This window comes from Capricornis sumatraensis, chromosome 23 (assembly GCF_032405125.1).
Source record: "Capricornis sumatraensis isolate serow.1 chromosome 23, serow.2, whole genome shotgun sequence".
NCBI classification, from domain to species: domain Eukaryota; kingdom Metazoa; phylum Chordata; class Mammalia; order Artiodactyla; family Bovidae; genus Capricornis; species Capricornis sumatraensis.
This window is the reverse complement of record NC_091091.1, coordinates 23487288-23504193: the sequence shown is the minus strand read 5'-3', so window position 1 is coordinate 23504193 and position 16906 is coordinate 23487288. Positions and strand designations below refer to the sequence as shown.

The following is a 16906-nucleotide window of genomic DNA, read 5'->3' as shown; positions in this document are numbered from 1 at the left end:
TCTCAAGTCAGGAGCTTATTAAAATGCAGTTCCCGGGGTCTATGCTCAGATATTCTGATTAATCACTTCTCCATTTTAAACCTGTATACTTGAGCAGTTCAGTTCAGTTCAGTTACTCAGTTGTGTCCGACTCTTTGTGACCCCATGAATCGCAGCACACCAGGCCTCCCTGTCCATCATCAACTCCCGGAGTTCACTCAGACTCACGTCCATCAAGTCAGTGATGCCATCCAGCCATCTCATCCTCTGTCGTCCTCTTCTCCTCCTGACCCCAATCCCTCCCAGCATCAGTCTTTTCCAATGAGTCAACTCTTCGCATGAGGTGGCCAAAGTACTGGAGTTTCAGCTTTAGCATCATTCCTTCCAAAGAAATCCCAGGGCTGATCTTCAGAATGGACTGGTTGGATCTCCTTGCAGTCCAAGAGACTCAAGAGTCTTCTCCAACACCGCAGTTCAAAAGCATCAATTCTTCGGCGCTCAGCCTTCACAGTCCAACTCTCACATCCATACATGACCACAGGAAAAACCATAGCCTTGACTAGACGGACCTTAGTCAGCAAAGTAATGTCTCTGCTTTTGAATATGCTATCCAGGTTGGTCATAACTTTTCTTCCAAGGAGTAAGCGTCTTTAAATTTCATGGCTGCAATCACCATCTGCAGTGATTTTGGAGCCCAAAAAAATTAAGTCTGACACTGTTTCCCCATCTATTTCCCATGAAGTGATGGGACCGGATGCCATGATCTTTGTTTTCTGAATGTTGAGCTTTAAGCCAATTTTTTCACTCTCTTCTTTCTCTTTCATCAAGAGGCTTTTTAGTTCCTCTTCACGTTAGGGATGGGAATTGCTAGCACTTTTCAAGTGTTAACCATTTGATTCTCGCAACAACTAAAATGGAAGTATGTTTGTTACTCACTTTACAGATGACAAAATAGAGCCCCAGAGAGATTATGTAGTTTCTCCCAAGTCTGCCCTTTGTTAGCTAGAATTTGAACCCAGGCAATATAGCACTAGACTACATTCTTAACTGTGATGCAGACCTTCAAATAACCATTGGTCTAGGACAGTGGTTCCCAATTAAGGTCAGTTTGCCTCTCAGGACACATTTGGCAATGTCTGGAGGTGTTTGGTAGAGAAGGCAATGGCAACCCACTCCAGTACTCTTGCCTGGAAAATCCCATGGATGGAGGAGCCTGGTAGGCTGCAGTCCATGGGGTCGCACAGAGTTGGACACAACTGAGTGACTTCACTTTCACTTTTCACTTTCATGCATTGGAGAAGGAAATGGCAACCCACTCCAGTGTTCTTGCCTGGAGAATCCCAGGGACAGTGGAGCCTAGTGGGCTGCCATCTATCGGGTCGCACAAGACTGAAGCAACTTAGCAGCAGCAGCAGCAGGAGGTGTTTGGTCATCATGACTGGGGAGAGATGCTACTGACATCTAGCAGGCAGAGGCCATCCACAATAAAGAACTCCCCAGCCCCAAATGTCTGTAGAGCCCAGACTAAGAAACGCCAGCCTAAAGCCGAGGTTTCTAGTCCCAGTCACACAGTAAAGAAACAATTTTTTAAAAGTCATCTTTGGAAGATCCCTGCAACTCCAAGGTTAAGGATCTCTAGCCTAGCCATGGCCACTCCCTGCCCACCTCCAGCAGTGGTACATGGGAAACGCACTGGGGCTACGACCACAGGCCTGAAAGCTGTTTGGCTCCCAGGGGCCCATGAGGCTACTGGTCTGCAGGCTCTCCCCACTACCTCAGTGAACCTGATGCAGCGTCCCCCTCCGCCCTACCCCACTCATCTTTGAAAACGTTCTCAGGCTGCTCTTATTAAGGAATCCTGTTCTCCAGCCCACTGCTCCCATACACAGCAAAGACTCCAGGAATGGAAATAGAAATGACTGGCTTTAATCAGTTTGTGATGAGATGAACCTCACTGAGAGGTCATTTGGGGTTCAGGGGCACCCTGCAGCAGCTGGGGCATGCTACTCCAGGTGCGGCTGAAGCAGAGAATTCTGAGAGAAATCACTGGAAGGGGCAGGTAGGACTCCCAGCCCTGACCAGGCAAAAGTGGTTTCGGAGCCCACACAGGGCGCCAGCCCCAGCCAGGTAGGAGTAATGGCCTCCATACCCATAGCAACCCCATATGACCACAGGGCGGGCCCCACCCTTCTCAGTCTTCTTCTGCTCTAGAGGAGGAAGCAGGTCCCTGAGCACACACACGGCCCAGCCTTTGCCCAAGCTGGGCCAGACAGTCATGCAGGAACTTAGACCCCAGTGACACTCCGGCTCAGCCCCAAGTGCTCCCACTCTGCCATCTGTCCTCCAGGCAGGACCCCAGGGAGGCAGAAGAGCAGGACACAGGGCTGGCGGCCCCGGGGCTATAGGTAGTGTCCTCATCGGGGTGGCTTTGCACTCCCCTCACACCATCTTAATGTCCAGGGTCTGGGCCCGTGACAGGCTCTGGCGCTGGGCTTTGACCATGTGCAGGCGCCTCCCATGCAGTGTGAACTGGGACCAAGTGAACAGCTGCAGCAGAGCACAGGCGATGGGCACCAGCACCAGCAGGTGGAAGCAGCCCTGGCGGAGTGCGGGGGCCTGTGCCGGGGGCGAAGCCAGGGGCTCCGGCCAGGGCTGAGCACTCCCCACAGGGGCCGGGGGGTGCCGCTGGAAGAGATCATGACCTAGGACAAGAGAGCCCGCAGAAAGAACAGGTCAGCCCTGGCCTCCAGAGTCCACAGTGCCTCATCTCAGATGTCACATGGACACGTCCAAACCCCAACTCTCAATTGCGCACCCAAACTTGCTTCTCCACGGTTCTTCCTTCTTGTGGAATGGCACCACTATCCCCCCAATAACCAATGTCTTCCTAGAGTCCTCAGTTAGCTTCACCACTCCCCAAGAGCCAATCCTTCACCTCCCCCAACTCCACAGCCCAAACCAAACACTTCTTTTCAGCCCCCAGCACCACCTGCCCCAAGCCTCCATCGCTTTTGCCACAGCCTCCCTACAGTCCACTCTCCAAACAGCAGAGAGAGCGAACTTTAAAAAAATGTAAATCAGACTAGGCCATTGCCCTACTTAAAACCTTCCCAAGAGCTGCACTGAGAATAACATCCAAACCCTGCCCTGACCTACAGAGCCCCTCTTCACTTTTTCAGCCTCATCTCCAAACCACTCCTGGGCTTCCCCGGTGGTGCAGTGGTAAAGAGCTCATCTGCCAGTGCAGGAGATGCAAGAGACTGGGGTTCGATCCCTGGGTCGGGAAGATCCTCGGGAGGAGGAAATGCCAATCCAAACCATTCCTGATAACCCGGGCTCCTGTACTTTCTTTTCTGTCTGTGATTTGCTGAGATCTTTCTAGACAATCCTCACCATTCAGTTCACATCCTGGGTGCCATCTCCTCAGGGTCTTTCCGGGCCACACAGAGCAGCTTCTTAGCCACAGTGATACTTTTAGCAGTGCACTTATCACTGCCTGCTCTTCTCCTGTTTAGCTGTTTAGTGCCGACCCCACCCCCACCCCAACATAGAATATAAGCTCCATGACAGCAAAGACCTTATCTGTCTTATTTTGTTCTCTCTCTCCCTAGAGGCACCTAGAACAGCACCTAGCAGAGAAAGTATCCCATACATATTTGCTGAATGAATGAGTGAACTACTAAAAGATGGAACCCAGCTCCTCTGCCCACAGAGGGACAGGCAGAGGAGAGATGACAGCCAGGGGCAGCCCAGACCCAGCCTCTGTCATGGCTGGTTGTCATTCTCTCTGCTTCACTCGACCCAGGTCCCAGGTTCATCAGCAGGTACACCAGGTATGCCCCTGGAGCCTCGAGCACCATGCCAGCCCCTGGGCCCTCACCTGTGTAGAAGCAGAGCAGCCAGGTGCCCAGCAGCGGAGCGAAGGTCTGGCCTGGCTTGGTCACCAGGGCCACCATGCCAAAGAGAAGCGCTGAGGCTGCCTGCTTGCGGTGATTCAGCACCAAGTCCTCATCCACCAGGTCCGTGACCACCAAGGTCAACAGCTTACAGGTGCCCTCAGTGAAAACACGGTTGCTGCCGGCGAGAGAGAACGGATAAGAATAAAGGGGGATGTGGGGGTTGGGGGAAACAGGTGTGGGGGCGAGGGAGGGGCAGGGCCTACCTGGCAATGAAGAGGCAGAGCAGGCCGGGGTGGTCGGGGCCAGCCAACAGCATAAGCAGGCTCAGGGCCAGCTTGAGCAGGAAGAGCCCCCGCACCACGGCGTAGACACCCCAGCGCCGGCACAGGGGCAGGAAGTAGAGGTTGTTGAGGTGGGGAGCGACGTAGGAGATGCCTGGGGAAGGGAGCGTGGCCTTGTCAAGGGGCGCTGCCACAGCCTCCACAACTGCCCACATTTTAACCATCAGAAATCAAAGTTTGCACTGATTCAGCACTAACTCGGTCCAGGCGCTGTGCTGAGTTTCCACATCCTTTTATTTAGTCCTCGCAACCTTTTAAGGTAAGTACTATCCCTACTTTACAGATAAATGGAGACCCAAAGAGATGAAATAAAACACACCCAAGGCCACACAGGGAAGAAGCACAGTTAAGACTCGTTCCCAGGCCTGTCAGGAGAGCAGTCGTCCCTTGTGAACGAGCTACTGCGCCGCATTACCGCTAGGTGGCATGACTACCAAGAGGACCACCATGAGGGCAGCCCTACCCACTCAAACCCGCAGAAGCTGCCTCCCTTCCTCTGGAAAACAGAGTGGGGGTGGGGCTGGGGGCTGGAGGTGCAACCCCAGTGCAGATTCTGCCCTCTGCCACCTGGGCCCCAGATGGGAGGTGACTGTATCTGCAGTCAGTCTAGGGGTTCTGGGGTGCAAGCCTCTGTCCTTCCGGCCAGCACAAGGTACCCACTCACCCAACAGGAAGGAGCCCGTGGAGAGGGAGATGTGTTCTGACAACAGATGCTCCAGGAAGAGGGGAAAGAAGTTGCTGTTGAAGTGGCAGTGAAAGACCTGCAACCAACAGGGACACTAAGGAGGCTGGGAGGCGGGGTGAAGGGGAGCCAGGAACAACCAACAGGGACACTAAGGAGGCTGGGAGGCGGGTGAAGGGGAGCCAGGAACAACCAACAGGGACACTAAGGAGGCTGGGAGGCGGGGTGAAGGGGAGCCAGGAACAACCAACAGGGACACTAAGGAGGCTGGGAGGCGGGGTGAAGGGGAGCCAGGAACAACCAACAGGGACACTAAGGAGGCTGGGAGGCGGGTGAAGGGGAGCCAGGAACAACCAACAGGGACACTAAGGAGGCTGGGAGGCGGGTGAAGGGGAGCCAGGAACAACCAATAGGGACACTAAGGAGGCTGGGAGGCGGGGTGAAGGGGAGCCAGGAACAACCAACAGGGACACTAAGGAGGCTGGGGAGGCGCTGGGGAGGAGGGGTCAAGGGGAGCCAGGAATGGAGGGAAAACCAACAGACTGGGGGCGGGGGGCCGGAGGGCAGCAGCAGGAGCCAGAGGGGCCTCTAGTTCCGTGTCCTTCAGCATGGAACATACCAGAACAAAACATAAAACCAAATTCCTATGCTTATCTATAAAAGTTAGAAGGAATGATAACATCACCATTAAAACAACTGAAAGCTTTCTCTTGTAAAACTTATCAATGCTAAAACAAGCTTAATGACATAAAAACAATGTGTTTCTAAATTTCGCTGGCTTATATACTAATGTATTCTAGGTCTGGCCTGTGGTGTTTTAAAGAGTCCTCAGGGACTTCCCTGGTGTTCCAGTGATTAAGACTATCTACTTCCAATGCAGAGGGTGTGGTTTTGATCCCTGGTTGGGGAACTAAGATCCCACATGCCCTGCAAAAATAGAATTATACAAAAGTGTTCTAAGCATTGTGCGTGCTTAGTTGCGTCCGACTCTTTGGGACTCCATGAACTATAGCCCATCAGTCTCCTCTGTCCATGGAATTTTCCAGGTAAGAATACTGGAATGGGTTGCCATTTCTTACTCCAGGGGATCTTCCTGACCCAAGGATTGAACCCATGTCTCCTGTGTCTCCTGCATTGCAGGCACATTCTTTACCCACTGAGCCATCAGGGAAGTCCACATATGCCCTGCAGAGTGGCCAAAAAAAGGTCCCCAAGGGAGCACCTCTCTCTCCTATCCTCACGTTGCAGGTGAGAACATGGCTGCTCCAAAAGCAAGAGACTGGCCTAAGATCACACAGGGAGTTAGGAGCTCAGATGCAGCGAGAATCCAGGTCTCTTAACTACCTAACTTGTATTCCTGCCATTCAGCCGCTCAGCCTCAGGGAAGGCCAGAACTGATTTCCCAGCTTCTGGGAAGGCAGTTCCCTTGAGTGAGGCATTTGCAGCCATCCTATGAATGGGCATTGCTCCCATACCTGCACCAGGTCCATGCCCACGAACCACAGGAAGTTCCGGTGGCGTGCCAGCTGCCGGAGGTACTGGCCCAAGGTGATGCTACCTGCCTCCTCGCTGCTCACAAGCAGCTCTTCTTCACACAGGCTATGGGGCAGAGGGGAATCAAGAACAGCTTAGGCTGGGCCAGAGCCATCTCCCACCCCAGGCAGCCATCCATCAGCCGGGAGCCCCAGCGTGGCAATCAAGCCCAGCAGAGTGCTGGCCACTCACCCGCCATTCACAGCCATGGCTGGGCACCCCGGCTCCCTGCCGGCCGCCTCAACTCGCCGCCTCAGCAGCCGTGCGGCCCCCACAAAGCCCAGCCCGGAGCCAGTGGCCAGTGCCAGGCAGAAGGCGCGGAAGGAAGAGAAGTCCTCTTTGTTCCAGAAGGCGTAGGAGGCAAAGACAGACAGGGAGCCGGCTGCGCTGAAGAGGGAGCAGTAGAAGTTGAGGTGGGTGCGGTCGTGGGCTGAGAGGGCCAGGTCGGCCAGCAAGGCATGATGGTGCAGGTCTACGAGCGTCAGGAAGCCGTCGTAGAGGCACAGGCACAGCAAGAACTGCAGCCCAGCAGGCGCCCAGGGCACCCAGAATGCCAGGAACGACAGTGCCAGCAGCGGCCCATGCCAGCCCAGTGCCCGCACCCGTGCCAGCACCACGGCCCGTGAGGAGAGCCCAGCGCCTGACCTGCCGGGGAGAGGGGGGCCGTTGGGAGATGCCCTGGCAGGCCCCACTCCCTGCCTGAACTCGGGAAATGAGAAGGCCCAGCCAATGGCTGGCAGTGGTTTCCCTTTCTTTCCCCACCCCACACACAGGCAGCGGTCCTCTAGCCCTGGGGAGGGGGAGGTGGGAGAGGACCAGTCCTGAGCTTTCCCGGGGAAACAAACCGGGGTTGGGAGCTGAGGAACCGACGGTCACTCAGCCAGCCGAAGAGGGGGTCGTTGAGACTGTTCCAGAGGAGAAACACCGTCTGTGGGCAGAGGGGAGACGGGCAGGTGGGCTCCAGGTGGTGTCCTCTCCAGGACTTTCCCCACCCCAGTCTACTCGCCACCCCTCAGAGATGATGCCAGCTCTCCTGCCTGCAAACGTGTGCTCAGGTTAGTCCCTCTGCCATAACCCACAGCCACTGCCCCCATCAAACTCCCACCGTCCAGGGCACTGCTGCTAAATACATGTGAATATATTAAAAATGTGCAAACAGTGCCTGGCTCACAGGACAGAGGACAGGAGAGTTGGCATAATCCCCACTGAGGCCTCCAGCTCTACCTTTTCTTGCTGAATCTTGGTGGGCAAGCCAGCTTACCCTCTGCTCCTGGCTCGGTGGGACCCTGCCCTGCCATCTGCCCGGCTCCCTCCCCGGCTGACTGCCCCGGTGCTGGCCTACCTCTCCAACCCAGAAGGCAGCTTTGTCGATCTTGTACACTGAGACAAAGGTGTCCACATAGTAAAGCAGGAACACGTTGTGCAGGACAGAGACAAAGAGGGCCAGGGAGCCATAGACCACAGCTGTGGGCAGGCCCAGCAGCCAGGCCCAGGGTCCACCCAGCCTCATGGCGGCCAGCCCAGCCTCAGCCCCAGGAGCACCGAGGCGTGCCCATGGCCATGGGCAGTCTGGCCATACTTGTCCCTGGGGAAGAAGGAGCCAGTTAGCTGCAGGGATCAGAGCCAGCCCTGCTCCTAACCCCAGACCTCCGAGTCATCTCACTGGGAGAAAGTTTGCACATAAAACAAAACTGGGGAATCGCCAATGGGAATCACCACTACTAGGGAGTAAAAGGAAACTGATAAAGGCGTGGGAAGAGAAGGCAGACAGCCAGCAAGTGCAGAGTCAGGTCGCATGCTAGGGCATCTTCTTTCATCCATACTCTAACCTGACACCCCTGGGCCTGGGCACACACTGTGCCTACAGTAGAATCTTGGGCAAGCTAGTTAACCCCAGCTTTCTGTTTTCTCTTCTGTAAAAGGGAAAAGTGGATGACCATGGCTACTCAGAAGAATAAAAGGATTAAATGAGCTAACTCACAGAAAGTGCTCAATAAATGTTGGTGGTATCATTATCATCTTTATAAAACCCATACAACGTTTACAGGACTGTTCCAATACTACAGGAGAGCAACCCCAAGCTCAGAGATGGTTCAGTCATTTGCCCAAGGTCACACAGCATAAAAGTAGCAGACTTGAACCCTGGCCTGTCTGGCTCCTAAGCCTTTTTTTTGCCACTTGACCTCCCAAACTGGATTACTGTGGGGTGCTGGGTAGAATGGAGAGACCTGCTGTGATGTCAGGTTTCACAGGGATATAAGAGTGATAAGATATGATAAGAGTTCACAACTGCCCATGCACTTTGATTCCAGAAACCCCACCTCAAGGAACTAACCCCAAGAGAACATGTACAGAGTCGTTCATAGCAGCAACTTCTAAAAACAGCCAAAATTTGGACACAGCCCAGGAACACAACAAAGGGACTGGCTCAACAAGCCCGATGCTCTCCACAAAGGTCAAGTACGTGGGCAGTGTCAACACACAGGAGAGAAACTCAAGGACGTGTTACATGAAAGAACAAAGGACAACACACGCGGCTGCTCCGGACCAGGCCAGCTCATGCAGAGACCAGCAGGCTAGACGGACCACGGGTTTAAAAGGAAATAAAAACCCAATTCCTATTACAGCAGTGCTTCTCATACTGTAATGTGCTTCCACGTCACCTGGGGACTTGGTTCAAATGTCGATTTTTACCTTCGCAGGTGTGGAGTGGAATCTGAGATTCTGCCTTTCTAACAGGCTCCCAGGGGCCACCGATGCTGCTGGGCCATGACCATACTTTAAGCAGCCAGGCATTAAGTCTATCTGTCTCTTTTTTTAGATTCAAAGTTGTTGTTCTCTTTTCAGAAAAATAATCCCATGTGTGCTTGTCTGACCACCCCCCTTCTCCGCCCGCCAGAGGGAAGCTATGGGGGCTTTCTTCTCTCAAACTCCCTGTAGCTAGTTGAATTAGCCCCGAAAAGACAGGTTCAAGTTCTAACCCCCAGCACCTGTGAGTGTGATCTTCTTTGGAAAGAGCTTTACAGATGTAACCACGTTAAGATGAGGTCTGAATTGAGGTGAGCCCTAACCTAAGGACTGCTGTCCTCGTAAGGAGAGGGGAATCTGCACAGAGACACAGAGAAAGGGAAGACATCCACGTGAAGATGAAGGCAGAAATCTGAGCGATGCGGCTGCGAGGCAGAGAACACGAAGAATTGCAGGTAGCACAAGACAGCCAGGAGGAGGCAAGGAAGGATGCTTTCCTAGAGGCTCCCTCCAGAGGGCGCATGACCCTACTGGTGCCCCGGTGCTGGATTTCCACCCTCCAGGAACCGTGAGGTTGTTTTAGGCTACCTGCTGCTGCTGCTGCTGCTGCTAAGTCGCTTCAGTCGTGTCCAACTCTGTGCGACCCCATAAACAGCAGCCCACCAGGCTCCCTCATCCCTGGGATTCTCCAGGCAAGAACACTGGAGTGGGTTGTCATTTCCTTCTCCAATGCATGAAAGTGAAAAGTGAAAGTGAAGTCGCTCAGTCGTGTCCAACTCAGCGGCCTCATGGACTGCAGCCTACCAGGCTCCTCCACCCATGGGATTTTCCAGGCAAGAGTACTGGAGTTGGGTTTGTGGCTGTTTGTTTCGGCAGCCTTAAAACTTATGCACCTCCTCAGAGGCTATCTCCTCTTGAAGCCCTTGTGACCCAAGTCTACCCACAGGCCTCATTTACATGTCTGCATGCTTGCACACACATATGCAGAACAGAAACTCCTGTTTCCCCATTAGAGTCAGGCCCTGGAGAACCAACTCAGACGCAGTCCCTAAGTGGCGACCCGCCCCCGACAGGCCCTGTTCTTGCCCCATGAGTCCCCAGGGCTCTGCTTCCACGCCCAGCCTTCCAGGGCCTCTGTAGTCCAGCCTCTCCCGGCCAGTCCAGCCCAGCTTCCCGTGGACCTTCAAGCCTCCATCTTCTCTGGCCAGGCCTTTGTTCTCAAGGGCCCCTGCTACCAGAAGCGCCATCCACATCTCTTCGTTTCCATCTCACCCGTCATGGCCATTAGAACTCCAACTCCTCGCCCCTCCTTGTGCCTCCAGCCCTGCACACATTCTCCTGCCTGCCTGCACTCCAACCTGACGGTGGGGTTCGCCAGCATGGGGCCTGTGTCCTCACCCTCTACCTCCATCTCTGGACTCAGCCACCCTTGCTGTGGGAGTGACTGGCTGGGGAGATAGAGGCTCTGCGGGGAGAACAAGGAGGGACTCTCACAGGGTCCCTCTCAGGCTCACTGGAAGCTGAGGCGGTCACTCAAGAGGTCAGTATGCAGCCTCCCACCCCCGTGCCAGCTTTGTGCCAGTCCACATCTTAGTGATGGAGGAAGGAGAAGGAGGAATGGCCAAAACTACCTGCGTGGATGCATGCCATGTCACTTCAGTCGTGTCCGACTCGTGAGATCCTTTGGACTGTAGTCTGCCAGGTTCCTCTGTCCATGGGGATTCTCCAGGCAAGAACACTGAAGTGGGTTGCCATGCCCTCCTCCAGGGGAATCTTCCCAACCCAGGATTGGACCTGTGTCTCTTACAACTCCTGCATTGGCAGACGGGTTCTTTACCGCTAGCACCACCTGGGAAGCCCGAACTTCCTGAAAGCAGCCGCTAAGTCTGTGAGAATCTCTCCCTGGCCAAAAGGATCCCGCCTTGTCCAGAAGCAGAACGATATCCATGGGGCCTTTAAGCCCCTGAAGAAGTATTTGGTGGGAAATATTGTTTTTTTCCCACAGCTTTATTGAGATATAACTGACATACAGTAATCTGCACAATGGAGAGGTCTCTGGTTGCCTAGGGGTTAGGACTCCAGGCTTTCACTTTCGTGGCCTGATTTCAATCCCTGACTGGAGAACTGAGATCCTGCAAGGCCCGTGGTACGACCAAAATAAAAAAAGAGAGAGGATAGAAAAAAGAACCCTTCCTAGATAATAATACTCTGCACATATTCAAAGTGTATAGTCTGATCAGTTTTGGCATGTGTATGGCTGTGAAACTGTCACAGTTGAGATCAGGAATATATCCATCACCCTGAAAGTTTCCTTGGCACTTTCCCAAGCAATGTAGTGGAAAGAAGGCATAAGTGGAGGTCTCCAAAGGCCCAGCTCTACCATTTTCTACCCATGTGACCTGCAGCAATTTGGTTAACCCCTCCATGCCTATTTCCTGAATTGCACAATGAAGTCAACCTTCCTAAGGCTAGGGTCAGCAGTCAATGAGAAGATACTTCGACACAGTGAGCACAGTAAGTGCAGTGAGCACCGGGACTTCACAGACTATCACTATCAAGCCTCCCAGACCGTCCATATCCACCACACCAGGATGAGATGGGGATTCATCTAAAGGTGTTTTGCGCCTATAAAGCACAATGTATGCGTCTGCTTTTACCCTTACCTCAGGTCACCTCCTCTGATTCCCCAGGGCCTTTAAGGACTCCCCTCCCTCACCTCGAAAGCCTTTGTCCAAAGGGACTGAAGCCTGCTGGTGCCCCTACCCAGATGTCCAGTGACCTGCCCTGGTTACTGGAGAAGGTGGACTCTATAGGCAAGGTCCCCAGCTGCCGGCCACCAGCTCCCTGCACCCACACTGGGACAACAGTAGAGGAAAACCTCAAAGTGTGGTGAGGTAGAAAAAGTATGACTTTTGCCATCAGAAGAGCCTGGTTTTAAATCTCAACTGCACTTCCTACTAACTGCACCCACAGGTAAGGTCTGAGCCTGTCTGAACCTTGGATTCCTCACCTGTAAAATGAAAGTAAGTGCCTATCTTTACAAGAATGCAGAGAGGATTGACTGGTTTGATCTCCTTGCAGTCCAAAGAACTCTCTAGAGTCTTCTCCAGTATCCCAATTCAAAAGTATCAATTCTAGTCAATCCTAAAGCAAATAAACCCTGAATGTCTATTGGAAGGACTGATTTTGAAGCTTCAATACTTTGGCAACCTGATGCCAAGAGCAGACTCATTGGTAAAGACCCTGATGCTGGGAAAGACTAAGGGCAGGAGAAGGAGGCAAGAGAGGATGAGACGGTTGGATAACATCACAGGCTCAATGGGTATGAGTTTGAGCAAACTCCGGGAGATAGTGAAGGACAGGGAAGCCTGACGTGCTGCAGTCCATGGGGTCGAAAAGAGTCAGACATGACTTAGTGACTGATCACCAACAAACAAAGGGAGTACTAGTAAGCCCCAGAGCACCAATAGAAATATGCTGAGAAACTGGCTTTTTCTTAGGCTCACTTAGATCAGAGTAAGAGCAGGGGAATATGCAGGTAATCAGGTCCTTCCTGGGGCAAGGGAGTTTGAGGGGGGAAGAAAGCACAAGAGGTAAAGTCAGAGGAGGAGGGCCTGCAAGAAGCAGGAGCATAGACAATGTTCAGGGGTACCAGAGACAAACCCGTAAACCACGGCCTAGACCTAGCAGCAAAGCACCACGCCCAGGTAAGCCTTTGCCCAGGAAAGAGAGCTGCGGGAGGAGCATGCAGGGCCACTCAGCGGTTTCTCTTCCAAATTGTATTGCTCCATCAGTAACTTCTACCTCTGCTAGCCCTCCCCACCTGTTGGTGGTTTAGTCACTAAGTTGTTTCCGACTCTTGCAGCCCCATAGACTAGAGTCCACCAAGCTCCTCTGTTCATGGGATTCCCCAGGCAAGACTACTGGAATGGGTTGCTACTTCCTTCTCCAAGAGATCTTCCAGACCCAGGGATCAAACATGGGTCTCCTGCATTGCAGGCAGATTCTTTAAAACTGAGCCACCAGGGAAGTCCCACCTGTTAGGGAAATTAAATAAATAGTCCTGTTTAGGCTTCAGAGACAAGGCAGACCAGGTCTCTGACCTTGCTTCTAACCTGCCGGGATAATGCCCTGACTGTGCCTGCCTTGACTGCCTGCTGTGAGTGGAAGCCTTGTGGCACCATAGATAAGATAGGGGACAAATCTTGAAATTGTTGAGCCCATAGAGAGGCCCTGACCAACCAAGTCCCAGGCTTAACAACATTCCAAGTTTTACATGACAAAACAAACAGTATTAACATAAAACCAGAGCTGCTTTTGCTCACAGACTGATGATTATCAGTCTGCGTCCAGGGATTATGAGTGGGAACTCTGAACTGTAATTTTTGAAGTCTCATCCACAAAGCGGACGGGATGCCTGGGACCTTTTCCCAACTGGGACTCCAGATGTGCTGTGTCATGGGACTTCCCAATGTTGTCTGAGTCTGGATGTTGGTCAAAACTCAGTTTGGTGATGTATCCTCTGCTGTTTCTTTCTCGTTTCTTTTAATGTTAGTATATCAAAAGTAAGTTAGATAATTCTCTAATAAATACTGGTATTTATTCGTATATAACACGAGGCTTATTTTGTTAACAAATCCTTTGAACCTAAGATGAAAGTGAAAACTTTCCGAAAACCACCCCCCCCAATCCACCACCACAGAGAGCAACAGCCCTGCCTCTCTTGGGAAGGAACAGCTTGGGGCCCACACTAGCCTAGCTGTATAACGAGACTGAGATGTCCTGTAACCTGCAACCAACTCCACCCTCACCTTGACACCATGAGAACCTGCTGGAGGCCCCACAGCCCATCCCCCACAATGACGGCAGGTATGGTCCCAGTAGTGCGACCTTGAGCCAGCCACTCCCTCCCTCAGGGCCTCAGTTTCCTCATCTATAAAGTGGGGATCTAAGCCAACCTCTTAGATTGCTGTGGGGCTGAAATGCATGAAGGTATATAAAGCACCAAGCCTAGTGCCTGGCATCTAGAAGACCCTCAGTAAAATGTAACTATTCTTTTTCTTTTTCACTTCTTTGAAGTTTGGCTTTATGATCTTTAAAGGATTTCAGTCTGTGTCTTCTGGCAAATCAAGGATTGAAGTTGTCTTTTCAGTACGAAACATTGATGCTTCTCATTGCCTGAAATATCCTCAGTTCATCAGTCCAGTTCAGTCGCTCAGTCGTGTCCGACGCTTTGCGACCCCATGAATCACAGCACGCCAGGCCTCCCTGTCCATCACCATCTCCCAGAGTTTACTCAAACTCACATCCATTGAGTCAGTGATGCCATCCAGCCATCTCATTCTCTGTCGTCCCCTTCTCCTCCTGCTCCCAATACCTCCCAGCATCAGAGTCTTTTCCAATGAGTCAACTCTTCGCATGAGGTGGCCAAAGTACTGGAGTTTCAGCTTTAGCATCATTCCTTCCAAGGAACACCCAGGGCGGATCTCCTTTAGAATGGACTGGTTGGATCTCCTTGCAGTCCATATCCTACCATCTTTCAAATTCTTTTTTGAATGCCACCTCCAACCTTAGTTCATGTTGTTCCTTCCACCTAAAACTCTCTAGATGTAACTACATACCAGTTCTCAGGCATATAAGATATGGCTGGTTTTTACACCTATCATCATGTATCCTTACAACTTATTACTATTTCTATCCTTATCTTGGAAGTGAAGAAACCAAGGCTCTGAAGGATAAGTAACTGGCCCTAAATCACAGAGCTATTCAGTGCTGGAACCAAAATTCAAAACAGATGCTTTTGAGCAAAAAAAGGAAAAACCCTCAGCATTTCTCACATCACTTTGCCCATCACCCACCACAATCATTATCAAATCCTGCTTATCTGAGAAAGGGCCAGTTCAGTGGCACAAACGTTCTCAAGAACACCAAGTTAGGTGTTCTCTCCCTGTTTCAGGTCCCTTGGCTGAATCCTCTGTATCAGGATCCAAAGGTCTCCCTAACCCTTCTCCAGCCTCCAAGCTCCTTATGAGCGGGGCCAGGTCAGACCTACCCCTGATTTCTACCTCTAGCCTCCACCAGGCTCCTTCACCACATATTGGCCTTTTAATTAATACCCAGTGGGTCAATTTGCCCTTAAAAGGCTCATATGGACATCCCCAGCCCAAGGGGGAAAAAGCACCCATAGGAGGAGTGAGACCCCCAGATCCCACTGTCCTCCTCAACTCTCCATTCTGCTTGACTGTGGAAGTCAGAAAGAGGCAACCTGGGAAAGCCTGATGTGAAACAGGGACAGCAAGGCAACAGGTGAACAAAGAGGAACAGTGATAACAACAAAATGTAACATTTATTAAGCTTTCACCATGTGCTAAGGAAAACTGATACAATATGGAAAACGAGCTCAGAACAGAGAGACACCAGATTAGGAAGGGCTTGGAAACCACACACAAGATACTCTCCTGAGGACAACAGAAAGGGGCGGGGTGGGCTGGGTGACAGAAAAAGATTTTTAGAAGGATCCCTGCCGCCCCGCATCTTTCAAAAATGCTCTCCTCTTCACCCCATCGGGCTCCTGGGAAATAACTAGAAAAGCATGGAAACAAGAGCAGCTCCCTGATCTTTGAACCAGCCTATGGTGGGCAGGGAGCTGGTAAACTTGGGAGAGGGAACCAAGAGTGCCAGATAGGGCCCCCTGGGGTGAGGGGCTTCGGAAGGACTAGACACTGTATGAGAAGCAATTAGTATGGAGGGGAAAAAATCTACTAGTAAGCATTATTTGGAGTTGGGAGCCCTGGGTCAAGTCTGAACCTTATCACTAACTAGCTATTGACTAACTAGTTTATTCCTATATCTGCAAAGCAGGAGAAAAATTCCATTCCCTGTCTGTCCCCAGGGAGTATTAAATGAATTTTAAAGGTATAAAACCCTATGCAAATATTAAGGGTGTCCTTTTTTCAACAGTGACCATTGAATTGTCTGCTGAGTTTCCTGTTTCACATCCCCTTTGTCTCCCTGTTCAGTCTTCCCACAACCCCTGGCAGCGCTGTTGGGGAGGCCCACCCTGGAAGGGTGCCCACTTTCCATGCAGTAACTTTCTCTTAGGGCCCATTCTCTTTCTTAGGCTAGAAGTCAATTTCACCCTATTGGGAGTTGGGACCATTTCCTTGGAATGTCAATAACTTCACCCCCAAGACCACCCACCCGTTCCAAGCCACAGAGGAGTCTGGGATCAACCATGGTGCTGAACCATGTGGTGGCTCTCCAGCCTGTCTACACATTAAAATCACCCGAGTAGCTGCTCAGTCATACCAAGGCCCAAACCTCACTCCCGACCAATTAAATAAATTGGACTCTCTAGAGAAGGGGCCCAGCATCGGTGTTCTTTTAAAGCTCCCCTATAGGTTCTACTACATCACCAGGGTTAAAGGCCATTATGTTAATGAAATGGATCCCAGCCCGAAGCAGCCGGCGACTCTAGGGAGTCCTCTCTGCAAGAATTCCATCCTCGCCCCTTGAGCCCAAGCTTTTCCCACCCTGACCCAAGCACTTTCTCAACCCACAGCCAGATCACTTCAGGAACCCCCGAAGACAGCCCCCAGGACTCCCAGAGCAGACAGCACTCCTGTCCCCCTCGGTGTGTCCTTTGTGTCTGACTGGCCCCCAGTCCGGCCCGCTGCCCCCTAGCCCCTGCCGTCGGCCAGCCGCTCACCGCAATTGTGGCACGC

General features: G+C 52.1%; 1 protein-coding gene across 2 annotated transcripts; it reads right to left on the bottom strand.

Annotated features, from left to right (window-relative positions):
• Positions 1-1917: 1917 nt before the first annotated feature.
• On the bottom strand, positions 1918-16906 carry MFSD13A (major facilitator superfamily domain containing 13A). 2 transcript variants are annotated; one of them, XM_068961629.1, is made up of 9 exons: positions 16891-16906; positions 7777-8019; positions 7280-7362; positions 6627-7079; positions 6377-6500; positions 4884-4980; positions 4142-4313; positions 3860-4053; positions 1918-2681 (listed from the first exon to the last, which is right to left on the bottom strand). In XM_068961629.1, exons 2-9 carry the CDS (start codon positions 7942-7944, stop codon positions 2419-2421), a joined length of 1554 nt encoding a protein of 517 aa, XP_068817730.1. In that variant the 5' UTR covers positions 7945-8019; positions 16891-16906; the 3' UTR covers positions 1918-2418. The 2 variants fall into 2 exon arrangements, with proteins under 2 accessions (XP_068817730.1, XP_068817731.1); XM_068961630.1 differs by having other exon boundaries at positions 6627-6821.

Excerpts from the sequence above, each read along its gene's own strand:
- MFSD13A (XM_068961629.1), bottom strand. The coding sequence starts at position 7,944 with ATGAGGCTGGGTGGACCCTGGGCCTGGCTGCTGGGCCTGCCCACAGCT. Across the intron at positions 4,054-4,141 it reads CTCTGCCTCTTCATTGCCAG|CAACCGTGTTTTCACTGAGG; the intron begins GTAGGCCCTGCC and ends TCTCGCCGGCAG. Across the intron at positions 2,682-3,859 it reads GCTGCTCTGCTTCTACACAG|GTCATGATCTCTTCCAGCGG; the intron begins GTGAGGGCCCAG and ends CTCTTGTCCTAG.